At 39.5% G+C, this 21,329-nt stretch overlaps 1 protein-coding gene across 2 annotated transcripts in view; it reads right to left on the bottom strand.

Annotated features, from left to right (window-relative positions):
• Positions 1-1,250: 1,250 nt before the first annotated feature.
• Positions 1,251-21,329, bottom strand: part of tbx4 (T-box transcription factor 4) — a 29,011-nt gene continuing 8,932 nt past the window's right edge. For both annotated transcript variants that reach the window (XM_036001576.1, XM_031285462.2), the window contains exons 3-9: positions 20,839-20,933; positions 12,522-12,641; positions 10,063-10,210; positions 5,285-5,437; positions 4,865-4,953; positions 4,415-4,650; positions 1,251-4,315 (exon numbers count right to left, since the gene is read on the bottom strand). In XM_036001576.1, coding sequence (XP_035857469.1) covers positions 3,660-4,315; positions 4,415-4,650; positions 4,865-4,953; positions 5,285-5,437; positions 10,063-10,210; positions 12,522-12,641; positions 20,839-20,933 — 1,497 coding nt within the window. In that variant the 3' untranslated portion in view covers positions 1,251-3,659. The remainder of the gene's footprint in view (positions 4,316-4,414; positions 4,651-4,864; positions 4,954-5,284; positions 5,438-10,062; positions 10,211-12,521; positions 12,642-20,838; positions 20,934-21,329) is intronic.

The following is a 21,329-nucleotide window of genomic DNA, read 5'->3' as shown; positions in this document are numbered from 1 at the left end:
CGTTTCGGCTTGTGACGTCACAAGCCGTGCCGATTTTGAACATCTCACCCAGAGACTGAAGGCAGGACACATTCAGAAACCGTATCTCACTCTAAACAGCATGGATGGATTTTTTTCAAAGTTTGTATGTGTGTGGAAGCACCAGAGACACAACATAACACCCCAAATCCCAGAAAAAGTGTTTTTTTCATAATATGGGCACTTTAAGTAAATTACATTAAAGAGTAACACTAGTGACCAAAACTGTACTTTGACAGCTAAATGAATGTCTGATCACTATTATCAGGCACGGTATAGCTCAACATTTCATGATAGCTGGCTGATGATTTGTTGATTTGAGTGGTTTGTGAAGATCCTCCCTTCATGTGAAATGCCTCAACAGCTGAGAAAGAGATAGAGAAGGAGGTGCTGACATAGCCCAGGATCTAGCCATCAGCATAATTCATGATCTAATGAGAGCTCTGTGTGAGAGAAAGCAGTGCCCTGATGTACTCACCCTGCTGTCTCTACATTCCTTTTTCACAAATTTGCTTTACCTTAACTTTTGATTGCAGACCTGTTCAACAGTTACTGATTGTAACTCAAGTGGATACTCTATTTCAATTCTATTGGACAGCACTAGTGGCCAAATAATGGTCTTTTATAAATTCATACATTGTGTGTTGTACAGTGAAACTAGTTCAGTAATGGAGAAGTTGCCTCAGGAGGAATTCATTGACCTCAGACTTCTGAACCATGGCCTCTGAAAAACAGCACTGTTTGAAGATTCATTCAAATTAAGTGGCAACTATGTCATTGTCATTGCAGAAGGGTGTCCTGCCCGAAACGTCCGTGTGGCAATAAAAAGTATTAATTGGAGTGCTGTCCAAATAACCTTTATATATTATTATCCACATTTAGGACCCAGCACCCAGTCTTCAAAGTCTGTTAGGTTTCAATGTGAGTTGAGTGCGTTAAGTCTTATTTTTTTGGCAACTATGTCACAATGGAGCATTTTTAGCATTAATAAGTTTATTTAGGAGAGAAGGTTGAATTTAAATGCTCAGCTTTGGCAGGTTACTGTTTTTATGACTGCAGATGAGCATAGGTTCTAACAAAGCTTTTTTGTTCGTAATGTCAGTGAATCTCAATGCAATTCACCTAGATAACTTGATTTAATGTCACATTCATATCTGGAGGTAATATTCACCAGTATGATTTGTGATTTGTCGACAGAACACTGGAATAACTGGCCTTCTGGTATTAAAACATTTGACTGGTGTATTTATTTGGTATAAAATCTGTACTATCTTTGTTTTGTACTCTATGTTCAAAAGTAAGCAAAGAATAATCTTATAATCTTGGCATGCAGTTTCTTGTGACATTCTCTTGAACATCAATAAAAACAAACAAATGTCCTAATTGAACAGTTCACACATGATGTATCATTAATGCAACTGATAAAGAACAGACTGAATGAAAAATGCTATTATATGCAAAGCCTCAAGAACCAAAAATGGCCATTTCATTTTAAAGTAAGTGTAATGTAATTTAGTAGTACAATGTTGGTCTTGAATTAAATATAGCAAACAATTAGAGGCATGAAAGTGTTTATTCATCAGGTGTGCAAAAATGTCAATAAATTCAAAAATGTTATAATGAACTTAACAACATGAAATAAAGGGACAATGCACAAATGCATTAGTGATCACCATCATATCCTAAAGATAGTCTCTGCTAGCAATGCATGTAGCAATGCTACCAAGAGTCTTTTCTTTCAGCTTTCCTGCCTGCTCAGGCTGTTTTGCATTTGCAGTCTTGCAAGGATTTTTTCCAAAGTAAATCATTTGGGAGTGGGATTTGTGTGCACTCTCTTTTCCAGTACTCACCATGGCTTAACGGCAGTTCTTTAAGCCCGCATCTGGTTGCTGTCCCGTTTCACTAGAATATTGTCATGAGTTTGGAGCCTAACTTTGACGAACAAACACATGGCTTAGTCTTACACTCACAACATGTTTTCCTCAGATTAGTGCTAGTATCACGCAACTAGCATAGACATATAAAAAGTATTTGAATAAGACCTTACACTAACAACTCTCACAATGGATGTTTTTTGGTGCGCCTTTCACTTGATTTAATTACTGTACATCATGAGAAAAGACCTCCATACATAGCTAGCTAATTTCATGTCTTTGTGCATACGATTCTAAGTATATGCACAATGAACTGGTCTGTTATAATCTGATATGATCAATCTCACTTTGCAGTGGACTCAATGCACTTTTACCCTATACATAAAGGTGTAGCAAATCTCATTTTGGCACATATGAATAATTAGGACTCAAAGGAGCTTGGCTGTGATAAAGTTTTAGATCTGTGATTCCTTTTGGACATAACCCCAGCCTGCTTCTCAAGGCTGGCGGTATTGTATATTGTTCTTATTGTCAACCAATGTCATGAAAAGACCCAAACCACAAATCCTCTAACCTCTTATCCTTTATATCAATGAGCAACACTGTTGCACAGGTTTACGTGTTCCTTAAAAACCACAAACACAGCGACTGTAATTTATTTTAAGTCACTTTAGATAAACTGTCCTGCTGCTGGACGTACTCTCCAGCCAACCAAATGTATATTCTAGTCAGTCAACTTGCATAGGAATTATTATTATGTGAATGCAGAATACATACAGTGTTGATATTTGGCATTGAGGCTTTGACCTCGTCACCCCTTACTGTACATCAAGCGCTGCATAGCACAGAGTGGAAAATGACAGTAGATTCAGAATCTACAGGTGGAGGTGGAGCTTTTGAAAGGCTATATGAACATCAGTTGCAGCAAGTGATAGTACAGCTTTCAGGTGAGCCATGTGGCAGCAGACAAGCAACAAAAGATGAGCAGAGCACTGACAGCTTACGTACACTGCCATGATTAAAAGGGTGAGCTGGATATACTGTATGTTGCAGTGAAATGAGTATGTGATGTGACTCACATTAATCAGCAGCTGAAAGAAGTCTTCAACAAATTCTATTTATTTTTGCCCAAAACTACAGTAGCCAGCTGTTTTAGGAAACTGCTGAGACAGTTTTTAAAGATTAACGTCTTCACCGCAATGGGGTTGGTGATGAGTGATACAGACAGATGGACTCGCACACTGTTGGCTTGGTCTTTCTCATTGCCTTGTCGACAATAACAAAAATATAGAATAATGGCAGCCTTAGTTATGAAACATGCTCTGTCTAGGTGGAGCTCTACAAGAAATGATAAAACCCTCAGTGCTCAGTTTTCCCTGGGAGACCATCATGTATGCATATTGCACATATCTAGGCCTCTAATTCTTAAGGGCAAGAGTTACAACTCCATCTGATAGAATTGTTAAGTGCTGCTCAAACCTGCACTTTGTATTTGAGTGTTGACAAACCACCCTATCGGATCACAGGCTAGTACACATGCTACACATCTGCATAAGTAAAATGGTAAGCCACAGTTCACCACATACAGTGTTGCATGTAGTGCTTCAGTGCCAATTCAGGGATGTTAATGGCTTTGGAGTGCAATTTGGCAATGATCATGGCTGTAGTTCATTATCACGGCTTCTTATCAGCAGCCCACTGTGTTTTTTTTTAATTACTTTGATTCATTTCAGACTTGGACAAAACTGGTTTCTCCAGTGGTCCACGTTAGCTGTCAGTCCAGTGAGTCCCTGTACTACTCCGCTCCACTTGGTAGTGATAGGATGGATCCCGTATGGTTATAGTGCCTTGTGTGGGATAGGTTGAGAAATCTCTATGAGGCCGGAGCGGTGACCCTGGCTTCTTGTGGTACAGAGGCGGATGGCCTGACCTATCTCTGGATCCCGGAACAGCTGGAGAGCAGGATGAAGAGGAGGATGAAGAAGGTATGACGGGCAGTCCTCGCTGCACCGTAGCTGAGTTGTAGACCCCCAAGTCAGCCTGTGGTCGTGACGCCATGGATGATGTGGGGTGCGGTACAACCGGCGTGACCGTGGCAGCGTTAGTGAAATGAGCAGTGAAGGGCTGGTACGGGACACCCTCCACGCTATAGCGAGAGTAGGGCTGCATTGTAGCCCACATGTTGCAATTTATTGAGGAGGCGTTGGTCATATCATCTGTGTCCCCTGCCCCAGATCCAGACTCTGTTTCCATACTACCGTACATACAAGCTTCTCTAGAGGTGATTGCCTCAGTGCAGTACGGATGAGAGAGTAAGGGCGACTCATAAGAGGTAGCTGGACGAAAGTAATGCTCCTCTGAGAGCGCAGATGATGTCTCCAGATATGGCCGCTTACATCCAAGCTCTAGATGTCGGGCATTATCTGCAGAGAGATGTAACAGCATTTTTTTTTATTAGGGAGTACATAACGTGCACATGTGATTGCGTACAATGGCTAAAAGAACAATGGCTAAGAACATACCTCTGTGTTTGAAGCAGTGGTACAGAAGGCTGGGATCTCTGCTTTGAGGAAAGTGGTTCGAGATATGGTCTTGGGGGTCTGAGTGAGACATAGGAACCCCAGACTCATACTGATAAGAGGACAGGACTTGAGGGTGCCCTGTGAGAACTCCTGCTCCGAGCTTGCCTGCTAGGTGACTATGCGAGGAGATGAGCCTCTGGCGAACCATGTTCTTAGAAATCACTGGATATTCTTTCCTATACATTAGAAGTATCAACAGAAGAGAAAATGAATAAGTCTGCCATGCCTGCAATTCCACTCAAAACAGTCTTTCAAGGGTGCAAGGTATTTTTTTTATATCCATACACAAAAAAGCTCCTGAAGAGCTGATGTTTACGAGAGACTTCTAGTATGCTAAATGGTCCGACAGGATCAGTTTTACTTTCCTGGTTCCTTTTTGTGTAAACATACCCCTGTAGTCTTGAAACGCGCAGATCTCCTTCTTCACTACCCCGGAATCCTTTGGCAAATGGATTGTTTTCTATCTTTAGCTGAGTGATCTAGGAAAATAACGTTTCATTTAAGATCTCATTCAAACCATAGGTAAAATAAAAGGAACACTGACAAATTCCAAGCTAAGGTTCTTTGCTTGCACCCCTGTGCACACTTTAATAGTTCAATTTCATCAATCTACAACATTTGCCACCCTTACAACTCTCAAACTTAGTTAAACATGACTCACTTTCAGAAAAATGAGTGGGTGTAATCCCCTTTCATCCATACAATTAAGAGCTGACACCAATACATGTTACTTTTATATTTGTAAAATTAGGAATATTTCATTAACTTTATTTTAATATCTATATTATGTTGTGTTGAGACTTGCTGTACCTTGTGGTTTTGGTAAGAGGTTACAGAGATGAAGGCTGTCTCATGAAAGAAATGAGTACAGTAGGCAGTGTTCTTGGATCCAAAGGCGTTGTTTTCATCGGCTTTGACTATGTGTAGTCTGGGCTGGTACTTGTGCATAGAGTTCAGGATGATCTAGAAAGTAGAAGAGAAGGTAACACATTTCATTTTTAACTTCTTGGACAGTAGCAACGGTCTATGAACAGCTACTATGGTGTGGTTGACATTTGTTTTTCACCATTAGTTTGCAAATAAAATGACAATGTATAATGTATAATAACTGGCTTAAAGGGTTAATAAACACTAAATTACACAGTTGCTGACAAATAAGAGGTTGGGACACCACATGATATTATTATTGCTCTCTCCAGAGTATCCAGTGACCATTCAGCAACATTGTTCATTCACTACAGTGAATTCGATTACAACCAGTGATTTAATGAACATTGCAACTCCGAGTTAATGACCTGGGACATAATTAAAAAGCTCATGATAATGATGTCACTTCAACAACACCTAAATACAAACTCTCACAGACTTTAACTAACAATAATTGAATGTGTAAAACAAATAAACATGTAAGCCTCACATCAGCTCTCAAAGAAACCATATGCTTATTTAGGTAAATGTACACTACCTTTTACCCTCGGCACATTTAACTGTGTGAACTATGTGTACCATAGAACCATAACTCAGTACTAGATATCAATAAAAAAATGGTGTCATTCAGTGTGAAAATCACACTTACATTAACATAAAATGCTGTAAAAAGTGTAATTCGCTCACACAAAGTCTGCATATTTGAACACTCCCAAGCGAAGGGAGCCCTAAAGCACTTACTGATGTCACTGGGACAACCCTGAGCCCTCCCAGAATTTTTTTCTGTGGCGGTGAACATTGCAACTGGTCTATGCTCACTGCTTTTTACAGTGCATTATGGGAATTTTATTGGCAGCTGAACAACTTCCAGTGCACTTGAACTATTTTGGAATTGGGACATGCAAGAACATTTCTGACTCCCGGACCACCCATCTAACACACCTAAAATCATGCCATACGATCAAACTATTTGTAATGAGTGTGTTTATGCCTTTCTTTGATATTATTGTTAATGAAGTAGTTAGCTTGATAGAGTGATTTATCTATTTTAACGCAGTAAGCTAACATGAATACTATAGTATACCATACCTGTTACCTTCCATTATCTGCTGAATTCCTCATTGTAATTGAGCCTTTCAAGTGCAAAATTGTTAGATTGGATTGGATTAGATGCATTTTTCATCTCCATAAAACTTGATCTTTAATCTAAATGTGTTGTATTAGTATAGCAGGTAGCATGTGCTGAGCGTGCTTTGTGTTTAGTTTGTTTGGGTGGCTACAGGTCGGCTCACTAGCATCAGTCTGCTCACCGCAGCTGAGTGCTGTGCCCAGCGAAGCGTTAGCAACAGTAGGGCAGGGTCATCACTAGTCCAGCTTTGTCAGTGCTGATAAGCATCAAGCTCTGCACTTCGGTTCCCCTCCTCCATTTGCCAGACACTCTCACAAGGAGCCTTCTCCTCCAGGGGGCTCTCAAAGAGAGGCAAAGGTTGAACAGGGCATGGGGAGCTAGGCTCAGGTTGAACCCCGAATGGCCCCTTGCTCACATGCTCCTGTTGCTGAGGCAGGCTGGAGAGACACAGATAAGCTATTGGCTGCTTCACCAGAGGCTCTCTGTTGACCTTTGCTTGCTCTGCTGTCTGGCAGCTGTTTAATATGATACTGGAGACTCTTGGGCGACTGTCTGAATGTAGTGATCAGGCTTCCCTGATCACTACTTTCAGACAGTCGCCCAAGAGTCTCCAGTAAAGAGCTAAATAAGGTATTCACTTTCATCTTTCCCAATATGAAAACATTCAGGCATGATTATTTGCTTCATCTGATATGTGCTTGCCAGAGTTCTTGAAGGACAAAAAGTATTATTTTATCACCATAACATGTAATGACTCAACCCGATCGCCGGACAAGAACGTCAATATTGGATGATTCTGCAAAATCCGGATTACGTCCAGTGATAACGTTTTAAGATGGTTTCCTTTTGTAAATGGCAACTACTGTATGGTTAAGGTTAAGGAAAGATTGTAAAATAAGCTAATTAAAATAATTGGCAAATAAGCTACGGTTAAGATGGCTTGGGTTATGCAAGTAAAACTGTTAGTTAAGGTTAGGGAAAGATTGTGCTTATGGTTAATAAAAAGGTGACTATCAATTTAAGGTCTGTGATGGAATGTAAAAATTCCAGTTTACACATCCGTCCACTATGTGGCAATTACTTTCCACATTGCCACATAAAAGGCATAATACTTCCTGCATTGGTACTGACTGTTGGGCATAAATGGGCATAAATTGTGAAGGGCGGGATTGTCCAATATGGACGCCATCATTTGAGATACTGGGCTAAATCAACATAGCACATGGGTATTCTGTGTTTAAACAGGGTTAATGATTGACTGTTCTTTGTGATGATACCACTCCATCACTAGTGTCTGAAATGAATCAGCTCCATTTAAGTGGAGATTCCGCTGAACATCTCGTAGCTAACAGTGGCAAATCTATCCTAGGTCACTAACATCTGTTTGCTATAAGTAAACAGAAGCTAGTTTGTATTGCTGATGTTGAGCAGGTCCATTGTCAAGACAGGATGGTGGTGGGTGAGGGATATGGTGCAATATAGGGATTAGAAGTCTGTAGTCCTGTAGAACGCTGATTCTACAACTTGATAACCTAGTACTCTACAACGGGACTAGACTGTAGACCAGAGATTTTCAAACATTTACATGGTGTCAACCCAGACCCGACACAGACATGCATGTGAAAAGACATCATCTCAGGAATTCCCAATGTGGGAAAATGTAATTGTTTATTTGTACTGAACTCTACAATAGTCTGCTCTCTACCATAAAGGGGAGTTCCACTGAAGAAGAAGAGTGAGAACTACGGTTGAATTAGTCATTTATTTTTACACCTTCAATAGTGTGCATAATTATTACTGAATGGGAGTTCCTTTGCTGCCCTACTACACACCTCCTGGTCTGGGTGTCATCTAGGCTCTGCCTGGCCTCAAACTTGCTCTGTCCTCATTACTCGCCCTTATCACTAGCCAGGCACTCAACTCAATCTGACAGCAGGCCCCACCACTGATCTGAGAGGTTATGAATCTAATGAGCCCGCCCATTGATGGGATAGCTTCAGACAAGCTATCCCAGAGTTCCCCTGGGGAGCACTGCCACAGTCACACTCTTCACCTCCCTCTACAGCCTCTGCCTTCTCAGTTTTGTATTCCTACCTTTCAGAAATCTGAAAAAAACTCCACCTTTTGCTGTTTGCACATGTATCACCAACTTTTTCACATCAGCTTTTAAAAATCAGCAATATTTTTTACTTCTTCTAATTCTTTCAGGACATTTCAGCAGTATATTGGAGTGTGTGAGGTGTATTCCAGTCAGGCAAAGCTGAAATTAATAAATTGCCTTGGGAGCACAAGGAATTTTAGAAATAAATAAGTGTTTTACACATGGTTACGCGCCTATAGCTCTACAATCTAAAGGTATTTCACCTTTAGAACCCTGTTTACTGCATTATGTATTGATTTTGTAGTAGACTGTTTTTTTTAACTGTATAGCACAGGGCAGATCATCAACACTTCATTTATCCTTTGCACCCTCAAAAAGACCATCTTGAATAGGACTCGATTTGCTCGGGTCTTTTTCTTTTTAGTGTAGTACTACCAGCAGGTCAAACACTTCACTTATCCAGTGAAATATCTCTACATCTACAAAATGGATTGGCACAACTTTTGGTAGAGACATTAATGTGTCCCAGAGGATAAATATTGACCTTGGTGATCTTCTCTCTAGCGCCACCATGAGGTTGACATTTTTTGTGGTTCAGAGAGAAATGTCTCAACTGTTGGATGGATTACAATGCAATTTGGTGCAGACTCTTTGTAAACTGTTCCCCTGACCTTTCATCTAGCACCATCATCAGGTCAAAATTGCAATTTGTCCAGTACTTTGGTTTATCTCTGTAACAGTTTGGTTTTCTTTACAATGAACCACTAGCATAGCTGTAGCCTCTTATGAGAGTCGACTGGACTTGTTATGGAATTGACTCAGATGTGTCAGATAACTCAATTGTACACAACCTTAGTCCACTAGAACAAGCTGCATGAGTCAGAACTTTTATTAAATCCACATATTAACCATATTATCTAAATTATATTAGATTTCTATGTGACATCGTTTTTAAGCTTAGTGTTAAAAATGATTCTCATATCTTAGCAATTAAATTGGTGAGTAAAATGTTATTGTTGTGGGAATCTAGCTAAAAAAAATGCCACTGGAGGGAATTTGAAGACATTTCTTCTAACTTGTGCTGGTGCAAAAAATGAGTTCTGCCATGAAGTCTGTGTTTAACACTTTATTAACAAGTAAGTTTAAAAACACCTACATAACCGAGTGTGCAAATTGAAAGGTTTAAAAATGAGCTTGTATGTAGAAAAAAAAAAAGAAATACTCAACAAGACAGGACCCCAGCAATGCAGACCATCACACACACAACTACTCCCCCTAACTAACCTCTGTGATTGCTATAATTAGCGCACATCATTAACTATTGGAATGATAGCAAAATCAAAAATCCAATACATTTTGTAAAAACATTAACCCTTTCTTTAAATAGGTTTTGAGTTATAGAAAATACTAATATTCTCTGCAGGTACTCACATGCCCAAAAGGGTCCAGGTGATTGTTTGTTAGCTTGAGCTTCTGAAATGATACCAGTTGCCTCATCCAGTGAGCTCCTGTGGCGGGGGAATCAGGGTGCACATAGAGTCTGCCTGGCATTGCTGGCTCGGCCTTGCCAGCCACCATCCTAAAAACAGATTGAGAGACATGCAGAACAAATCTGATAATGATAGAAAAACCTAATGTTGCCTCTCGCTGTCTTCAAAAGCTAATGCCATCCAACATTTAGATAATACGTCTTGGTTAATCTAACATCACTCACTAAAAATGTCTGTTCCTGTCTCCACATTAACCAAGTCTCCTTTACCATAATGTAGCATTATAGAGGCGTAAAATACCACTGCTCTCAACCCTCACAGTATTAAATCCCTTAGACTGGAAGGAGGTGGCCTCTGCTAAAACATCATTACTAATTATGCTTCTCCAAGGTGTCGCTGAGGAACACCAGAACCTGCCAACTGCAGGCCATGACACAAGATCAGAAACAAATGGCTGTAAAAAAAAACTTCTTTCGTGTTCTTTTCAGCTTTTCCTGGCAAAACTTTTTTGTCCACTTATGGACAAGACTGGCAATGCCAGTTCTAATGTCACACTGATGGATGGAGGACTGCAATGCCTTTGCCTCCAGATACAGGGTCCACTGGAAAATACTGAGTTCAGTCTAGCAGCTTTTTCTCTTTCTAGTATTTTAGTAAATACTGTGCTTCTTTGCTGAATAGAAGGCAATCATGGTTATCTGAGGAATCAAGTGCCTCTTTTAAAAAGATATTTACGCAATATAGGCATGACCAAAGCAGCAAGTACACATAATGACTCTTCGTCCCTCTATCTCATGGAGAGAAGAAGGGAGCAGAACATTGGTGTTATGGTTTGGCCCTTTGTAGTGAACTGTGGGATTACAAACTACGGGCCAGGGCCTGATTAAGAGGGCCCCAGAGCATTTGCAGTTGGGTCCCTATTGTGCAATATAACTTAAAATAATGAAGGTCCTAAAACTCTACAAATGACTGCCACATCATTAATGTAGGTAATAATGCAGGACCCCTTTTAGCTGAAATCATATGATATTATTTAGTGTTGAAAATTCCCTATCAAACTTACCAAATTGCTTACAAAATTGACACACTAGTTAAGTGTTTTAGTTGCCTAACCCTGACTACATGTCTATTTTTACTGCTACATTTGTTGAATGTATAGAGAGTTAACACCTACCGAAGTCAAATTCCTTGTGTATGTAAGTATACTTGGCCAATAAAAGTGATTCTAAAAGTTAGTTAGTTTTTGACCATCAGCAGAATATATCCCTAAAGGTCGAGACACACCGACCAGAAGGCCGACCCTCGGCAGAAATGGCAGTTGGACTGATCAGTCTCCCCGAGTTGGTCAAAAAAGTGCCTCGGAACACACCAAAGCGACGAGACGTAATACGTCTCCATAACAGCAGGCAGCGCTAATCTGTATTGTCTCCCAAAAATGAAAACCTGATTGGACGAACGCGTCACGTGGGTCTGGTTTCTCCGGAAATTCAAAGACAGACTGTCATGGCGACTTGTTCAGAATACGATCTCATATTTTACTAAAATAGTTCACCGAAACGTGTTTCTGAAAACATTTTAAGCGAGAAATAGGCCATACAGTTGCTACAGTTCATTTCAGATCGACAAAGGTCAGTTTAAAAGATTTTCGTCAGATTTTGAGAGACTCTAGTCACGCTAATTCCGCTCCCTGTTTCCGGGTTAGCACTCTACCAATCAGATGGGTCATTTGAGTCCGACTGCCGGCAGTGCCTGTCCCACCGATTATACATGTCCAATCGGCCAAAATGAAGGCCGACGGCCCCACCGATGGATGACGGCACGGAACACACCGAACAGACTCGAGTCACTGACCTCGCTAGACTGTCCGACGGCCGATTATCGGCTTTGTGTGTCTGGACCTTAATGTTAACCATACAGTAGTTGCCATGCGCAGATGTTGTAAAAAGCAAGAATTTAGAAAATTGTTGCATTGGAGGCACAAACAATATAATGTTTCTAATCCAGGGTTTCACAGAATCATCGAGGTATTACTGTAGTCCTTAGTCCTCTCACTGAAGTAAAACGATGCAACTTTTACAGAACTTTTACAGGACAATGGCACATTGAATTCCTCTTTATTTCCCAAATTCCTCTTAAGTCAGTTACTTAAAAGATATCATCATGAGGCAGCCTGACTGAGAGCGAGTACAATGGGACTACACGCAGGACATCTCTTCTGTGAAGTTACAGTTTGTTTTCTGCTTGTTTCTGTGATAAACCCATTGAAATGTTCAATTGTGACATGCTGAGACAAAGTGTATAGAAGTAAAGAAGACTCATAAAGTCAGTAGACTTCATAATGTCAGTTACACAGCAATATCTAACATCAGCTACCTTATGGCTTTGCAATTGCAAACTTACCACTTGTTATCACAGAACTTGTAGCGATGGTCATCAGCTGGGACAATGTCAATAAGTAGGATGTATTTGGTTTTGGGGTTCATCCCAGTCACTTTAACCTTGTAGCTGGGAAACATCCTCCTGTTGAAGAATGTAAAGGAAAGGTATAAGAAATGTGTCACATGAAGGCAAAGCAACACTTGAGTATTAAATAAGATGAATTAGCTTAAGCACCAACATTAGTTCTTATTCTCAAACAGAAATCAGTGTGATTAGAACCTTTAAGAAGGATTTGATCTAAACTTGTAAACATGATTGTCAGTTTTTTTAGAAACGGTCTTTTCATATGCAACCGATAGGGACTAACAAAAACCTGCTTTTACCAAAGGTCTGTACTTTGCACTCTGCAATGATTGTGTTCTTAAGAAAGGATCCGGTGGGCTGTTAAAAACAGTTGTGTGTGGAGGATAAGTGTAGTATTGTCACAGAGAGTGCAGATGAAGATCCAATTAGCTCACTGACTGTAGCTCAGTGATGTTCTTAAGGATGAGAAAGGACCCGCAGATGTCGTGGGACTGAGAGAAGAGTAGGGTGAGAAGTTGCCTTGCCTCAGAAAGCTGAAATCACCTTGACCTGAACATAAAGTGGATGAAACCTACTTCTACACAGATAACCCCACTAAGCACATTATGGAAGAAAACCCACTTGTTAAACCTTCCAGGGTCATTTCCTTGATGTTGTCCTAACTGTCAAAATCTCACATTGTCTGGCCTGGTAATGATTTTGTAACTTGCAGGCATTTATTTGGGAGCAGACTGAAATCCTCTCATACTTGTGATACCGGGAGGCCATAAAAAGCATGGGAACATGCTCTATCTTTCATCTTTGAAATGCCTCCAGACTAAAAGACAGAATATGTTAATATAGCACTCAAAGCTATAAAACACATGAAGGGAGCTACCTTTCCTGACCTCTTCTGGGAAACCAAAAAGGTTTTCATCCCATCTGCGCCAAAGGAAATTTCGCAAAGGGCTCTGCGCCCCTTATAAAGCTCTAAGTGGTTTTTAATGGCACCCGAGATCGGACAACAGTTTAGATAACCGACTCGTCATTGCTCAAGAGGCTACGGTCAAAAAGGCCTGCAGTTTATCTGTGGGTGCTGCCAATGGCAACATGTTCAAACATTGGAGGACACTCTCATGAAAGCCTTGCATGCTTTCTGGGAAAATGGCGTAGCATCAAAACCCCTATCTACATGCTTGCTGTTCCGATTGGTGCAAATGTCCTTCTTCAAAGGCTTATAGTGCCTGACACCATCTGATCATGTTACTGTAAATACTCCCTCACGTAAGATAGAGAGTAGGAGGGGGATTGAGGGCAGGTAATTCAAATCTCTCTCCCAGGCTTCAAATCCAATCAGTAGGACAGATCAGTCCCGGTATCATCCTCACTGAAAGACGGGTTAATCTTAGAGGAACATTCAAAACAGACCTCTTCTCATCTCTGTCTCCACTCACACCATACAGACAGAGCAAATGGAGGCCTGTGTCAACACATGTGGCCCTCGGATTTGTGTAATATGGCCATACTAACTACCTAGTGAGGGCTTTGCTGCTGCTCACTCTTCAGCTGTGGAAATTAGTCTGTCCAGTCAGACAAATAAACTGGATGCACCGCAATCTTATACACAAATTAATGTTGTTGAGTCAAAATGTGTCTTGGTTCTGTAGAGAATCACATATGCTCTTACATAGATCTAAGTATGCTTCAAACGAACTAGGTTGTATGACATAAGGCAAATGCGGTTATACCTGTTCAGAACAGTCACACTTGAAATCATAGTGAGGGGGAGATGCAATAAATTGTGTCGCCTACTTTACACCTCCACACACGGGGCCAATTGCAGAGTACAGGGGGAGGGTTGTGGGATTATGTTTTGGCAAGTTACAAAAATGGTTGGACACAGTTTTCCAGTTCCACTATTGGAAAGGGGGTTCCAGACGCTGTTAGGCGATCCAACAAACTCTTTGTTTGAAGCACTGAGGCCTTTAAAAATCCACCTAACCCAGTGTATTAAATGTTTAAACATCTCAGCTGAAGTGTGCTCTGTGTTGGAACCTATACATCTTAACCCTTTATTGTTGAAAGCATTGTCAATTATTGTTGCTGCCAGATGTGGATGAACAAGGACAGTGATTTTTGGATGAACGATAGTAGAAGTGACAAAAAAAACAATCCATAACATTGCTTCCTTCTAATTGATTCAAATGTAGCCCACCTAGCCTAATCCCAAACTGTGTTGTAAAATGAATGTGGTTTCATTCATTCGCGGTAAGTCCACTGCCTCACAGGAGTGACAAGATGAAGTTTTTGTCAGCAAACAGCCTTAATCCAAGATTTTTTTTTAAACTATGGTGGTAATTCACCTTACACTACTCAGATCGTTGTCAGCGCATCTCACTAGTTTTCTCCATTGAGCCCACATTTGAAAAATAGTTTAATAAGCATTTAAATAAGTACAGAAAGAAAAGTAAATGAGTGTTTTTCTTGTTCTTGTGACATCAGTAGCAGCACAACCATTGCAGTCTACAGTTGAGAAATATAAGATCTGATAGAAATTTGTCAATTATTTGACATTTTGCTATACCGTTTATACTGAGATAGCTATCCTTTTAATATCTCTGGTTTTATTACTTGCAATTTGGATTAACATGATAATTGATTTCTCAGTTGAATAGTACAACACATTATATGTTGAAATTGGAATATAACATAACTTGTGATTTTATCTGTAATGACCAACCTTATTGTAGTCTATGTGTAGCTGTGCTCAGGCAAAATGGCTTTCATTGTAGTCTTGTCGTTGAGCTGGCTTTGTGTCTGTCTATAATCTTATATACATGTGATGAAACATGCTATATCTTGGTGTTGCATATCTGCTACATCTATAAACAAACCATAGGTATTGCAACTCTAGACAACTGATTTTCAAAGAAAGACAACATGAAGGCATGCATATACATACGGTGGTGTGACTAAGTGAGTGAGTTTAAGAGGAGCATGAGAAATAGAGAGCGTGTGTATGATATCAGTGTCAGGGTGTGTGTGCGTGTGTGTGTCTGTGCCCAGCCAGCTGTTTCTCTTAACAATCCCATATGTTTAGGCCCTCCAGTGATCCATTCCCTCTCTGGGAATCTCCAGTACCACGGCAAGATCAAAAGGAGTGTTGGGGGGGGATGATGAAGCGCTACAACCTAGTAGACCCGGCCTATTGTGGGCGCCGGATTCCTCTTATCAACCCGCTGCTGCTCTCTTGACGGGCTGTGTACAAAGAGGGAGAGTGAGGGAAGAGCTGCACTGGGTGCTTTGAAGAGGGAGGATTACGCCTGGACAATGACACTCACAATAACAAGTCTACTAGTCTCGGCTAGGTGCTGCATGGGAGTGGACTGAGCAACAATCATCTCAGGGTGTTGGGAAAATGTGGGATCCCCTGCATGACGGCCTGGCTGCTCTGCATCTGTACCTCCTCTCCTGCCACCTCTGCAATGACCCTCCTCACAACTGTGGGCCCCAAACCTTTTTTAAACGAGGACACCCGTTTATTAAGATTCTTTTTTCATGGCAACCCATTTCACAAATATGTTGAGAAAGCACATGCACAAAGTTTAGCAGCATTTTAGCTGCTTTTAGACACAGCTGAAAATAATATAATCCTGAAGTGTTTGCAGTTTAATTTCACAGTCAATTTATCACGTAATGTTTAAAATGATACATATAACACTTAACATTTTGACGTGGCTTTGAAATGTCCATTTCAACCATCATTCTCACAGGCTTTCTACTCACATCAAACTCAACACCATCCAGATCCACATGACCACACGCTGACTCCATTGGAAATTGCTCTATTGTGTTTTCACTCTTTCCCCTTTGACCTTTCACTTCCACATAGAACAGCATAGTCACTCATCCTCTTCTACGCTATCATACGATACACTGAAGACTCATTAAGAGTCTTAAGAGATACCCTTTTGTTTTTAAATTAGATTTTTTTTTGGCTTTTATTGCGTTAATTAGTCCATCTGAGGATTGACAGAAAATGGGGACAGAGAGAGAGGGGACGACATGTACTACAGTCATTGTTGGGGCGCATGCTCTACCAGGTGAGCTACAGAGCGCCCCATTCTTGTTCTTTTACAATCTGGGACTTACTGTAATTTTAATAAGATACTGACGGTAACACAGTCATTGCTAGCCACAGCGGTAGAGTGGAATGTACAGGACCACTGGACCAGAAATCTGAAAGTTTTTAAACAGGTTCTTAGTTTTACCATGTTATCTAAACCTGTGCTTTTGGACACCTACGTGGGCGTCAGGACTCCCCAAGAGGTTGAAAAATAAATTATAAAAGCTCCGGAAGTATCAACATGATAGGAAAGAGGATACAGTTCTGCCACACAAAATCATTTCTTCAGATTTTACTCCAATCTTTGCTTTTTCTTGTAAAATACTAGATAGGATTACTTCTAGAGGCCTCTAAAAAATATTTGAACGAAACAACAGGAAAAAAAATCCCTGGTTGAACTGCGTAGAACTCAAAGAAGACAAATCCAGCCTATGGTGAGGGGTAGCAAATGGACATTGCTTTGTTTAAAAGCAAGCAAAGTATTAAAAAAAAGCATTTAGATTTCCCCCCAGAAAAGTCTATGTTTTTATCTAAGAAGTTAGTTGTGCCATCTCCAATACACTTCCTAAATTACTATCCAAATGCGCAAATGAGAATCTACGCATTATTTATTACATTTACGCTGTTATCATTATTTCAACTTGTTCATTCCACGTTAAGTATATGTATCAGCCAAGCAACACAGTCAGGAAAGTGGCGGCATCTGCAACATTGGGGATGCCGGCTGCCATAAAACACCAAAGAAGAAGAAGATAGTCAGGAAGACAGCCTCTGATTGGTCGACACACTCACCCCACTGCATTGTAGGAGTCAAGTAAATACGTAAATACATACCTTTTTATACGAAAAGATGAATAAATAACCGTTCAGTTGTGGATTTATCGTTTTGGAATTATTGTGCAAAGTCTCTGCAGTTCCAGGCTGCATTACAAAGCCTATGGAAGGCCTATGATCAAATGAAGACCTCTTTAAAACGATGCATCTCTCTGCTTCTAAACAAAGAAAAAGTCTCTACACTGCATTGATCTGGAGATTTTGAATATCACGTAAAATGTGTAGTTTGCTGTTGTATACGACATTGTCGGCCTCAGGGGGGCTTTAGTCATAAAATGCACAATTGGTTTGCCTATCAGCCAGTGTTGAGTAAAATGTTATCATAACCAATGGGAATGATGGACAGAACTACAGAAATAAGCCCCCGGTGTAATCTGCTCTCTCTGCTCTGCTGATTGTTGGCTTTGAGCTGCAGCTTGTCATTGGCACTCTTTACACTTTTGACAAAAGACAACCAGAAGAAAAAGCCTTATTCTGACCAGTTGTACGTTGACAGAGCACCACCTACTGTACTGGAGTTTCCCTTCCCATGTATATGGGGAGAACTGGCATAACCCAGTTATTCATTTAACTGGGGTAAGGCCATACCACGGTTACTGCTGTGCATGTAAACGCACTAAGTGTGCTGTTGCAGCTAGTTAGAAAACATGTAAACATCTGATAAACACCCGTTTGCAGTTTTTCAAAAATTGCTGATGAAGAAGAATGACTAGGATTACTATATTAGTGGAAAAATGCCACTTACAGGATGTAAAAAATCTAATTTAAAGCTAAATGCAAAAAAAAAAATGTTTGCTTGTTCTACTGCACTTAGTTGGTGTGGCGTTCCTCAGGGCTCAGTTCTTGGGACAATAGAGTTTCTGTAAAAATGTAAATTGTTAATAAGCTAGATTGTTTTAATTCAATTTGGTCTAATAATGATTATTGATTAGTAGTAAAAAAAAATGGTTGTAATGTCATCTCACTTTATTGTACTCTCTAAATAGACTAGATAGATTAATTTTAAGATTTTTAGACATGCTCGTGGCATGGCTCTTAGTTGGTCCACCACTTTGGTCCACGCTGAAATATCTCAGCAACTACTAGATGGATTGCCATGAAGTTTTGTACATCCATGGACACCAGAGGATAAATCCAAATGACTGTTGTGATCCCCTGATCTTTCCTCTAGCGCCACCATGAGGTTGACATTATTGGCTTTTAATAAAATGTCTCTACAACTGCTGGATTGATTGCCATGTAGTTTGGTGCAGACATTCATGTTACATTAGAGAATGAATTGTAATCACTTTGGAGATCCCTTAACTTTCCATCTAGCCCCATCAATTGGTCAAAATTTTAATTTGTCCAATTAATACTTTGGTTTATGACCAAACACTAACAAAACTAAGGATATTCTCATCACCTTTCGTTTTACTTTGTGTTTAGTGCTAATTAGCTAAAGGAACTGTGCCAGCATGCCTAACTAAGATGATAAACATGCTATACATCAGCATGTTAGCATTGCCAGGTGTCATTGTCCAGGTTAGCCATTGTTAGCAATACGAGTTGATAACAACGCCTAATTTTGTTACATTTTTTTTCGTCTGCTCCGTGATTAATATTTGAAACATTTTTGGAGAATTACTGGAAATGACTCTCACGTACAGGATGCTACAATTGCACTTATAGAATGCTCTGCTCAAATGTCAGATTTAATACAATGTTAAACTATATTTCACAAGGCTATTATAACATCCAGATTACAATGGACCAAAGGTGTTCTGCCATGATAACATGGTGAGTAGCTCTACATGCACTATTCATAACATACTTGAATAATTAAGTCTGGTGTTGATATCATTTAGTGTGAGTTCATTTTCAGAGCTGTTGATTCTGAAGGATGAAGCCCGTTTTTGTGTGACCTTTAGCATGTCTGCTGTAGACTGACAGTAGGTAAACCCAGACAGGTTTCCCAGCACAGCTGCACAGCTAAACCACTAAACCACTGCACGGCCCTTCAAAGGGCTTTAAGGATTCAGAGTCCACTTTATCAGCTGGACAAGGGAAAGCCCATCTCTTACGGTTATGCAGCATTAAGGAAAAAATGTGGTGACCTTTTACATTTTTTTGCTGGAAAAAAAAACATCCCATGAGGAATGAGAGGCGGAGGTCGATTTGAGAGTCTACTCATTCTCTGGTTAATGTCCAAAGGCCTCACTACATAATCCTCAGGTCGCATTAAATCCAACAAGCCGAGCAGTCATTTGTGTTTTCAATTATGTAGTCACTGCTGTAGGAACTTTCTGTCTCTTCCTTAAAGACAAAGCTATAACTGCTATATGTTATTATTAGCTGTCTAAACAGATGGTCACAGAAAGGTATGATTCTCATTTTACGTAATGAATCCATCACTTGAATATCACTTTCTCTATAATTTTCCAAAAATGTATAAAGAATATGAGCAGCTTTTGATATATAGTGACTATGAATAACATGCAACATTTTCCAAGTTTCTGTCTTTGAGGAAAGGCTTATTAACGGCACTGCATCACTTTTTGTAATGATTAAACTCTTGTAATTGATTATGTTATTTGTAGCTTTGATCTAAATTCCATTTTTGTGTGGTATGTGAAAAATGATTAATTATTAACAGTTGTGGAAAGTAACTAACTACATTTACTTAACTACTTTACTTAAATATAATGTTGAATTATTTGTTCTTTACTTGAGTATTTTAATGTTCTGCTACTTTATACTAATACTCCATTTCTGAGGAATTTATTTTTATTTCTTTACTCCATTACATTTGTCTGACTATAGTTACTTTACATATTAAGATTTTACATACAAAACTTATGATCATCTTATAAAATGATGCATTATTTTATATAAAACTACCCAACTCTACATGCAGTACTTAAAACTACAATATTGACATGATCTTTACATGTTAATATATCAATAATAAAAAAATAAAATAAAAAATGATTGAAACACAGGACTTTTACTTGTAACAGTATTTGTACGATGTGGTCTTGCTATTTTAACTCACGTAAAAGACATGAATACTTCTTCCAGCACTGATTATTAAGGTAATTTCTAATAATGGAATTAATAGATGAGCTTTGCTAACATAAAGCACACATACACAGACATTTCCAAAATAATAGAAGTACATGCAAAACATTTTTTGTTTGTTGGTGGATTAGAAACATGTTTAAATTAAGAATAAAAGCACCGTGACCTATTCCTAACCTAAAACTAATGAATGATTTCCCCCTCTTTGGGTATAGACTGTACCGTGACTGATGGTGTGTTCGCTGCTTTACTAACCTGCCTGCTTTAGTAATGATCATCTCTGTGCCGGCCTCATGGAACTTCTTCCACAGCTCCCTTTCATGAAGAACAACCTTAATGTTCTCAATGTTCTGAAAGAGAGCAGAAATCAATGTCACACATACACACATACATCACATCACAACAACCTATAAGCAGGGTATCAAGAAAAACACAATGCCATTTTTGCAGTATTTGCATATAACTGCACTACAGAGCAACGTATAAATCATCTGCAGTATACATGTATGTCAAATTTAATATCCACTCCATTTTTTAGTGTATTTTATTAATTTAAGTATTTTATTTGTTTTGACAACTTACAAAGATTCATCAAAAATTATTGAAGAGCTAGGTTTGGGTACTGTACGTGTAAACCATTTAGTGTAAACAGATGTTTCCACTGTTGCTTTCTCCTCAACCTCGCTCGAAAATATGTTTTGATTTATTTTTTATTTAAAAATCCCAATCAACATGTCATTCCATTT

The sequence above is a fragment of the Sander lucioperca genome, chromosome 5 (assembly GCF_008315115.2).
Source record: "Sander lucioperca isolate FBNREF2018 chromosome 5, SLUC_FBN_1.2, whole genome shotgun sequence".
In the NCBI taxonomy this organism is placed as follows: Eukaryota; Metazoa; Chordata; class Actinopteri; order Perciformes; family Percidae; genus Sander; species Sander lucioperca.
Note: the sequence above shows the minus strand (reverse complement) of the source record. Positions and strands in the feature narration are given on the sequence as shown.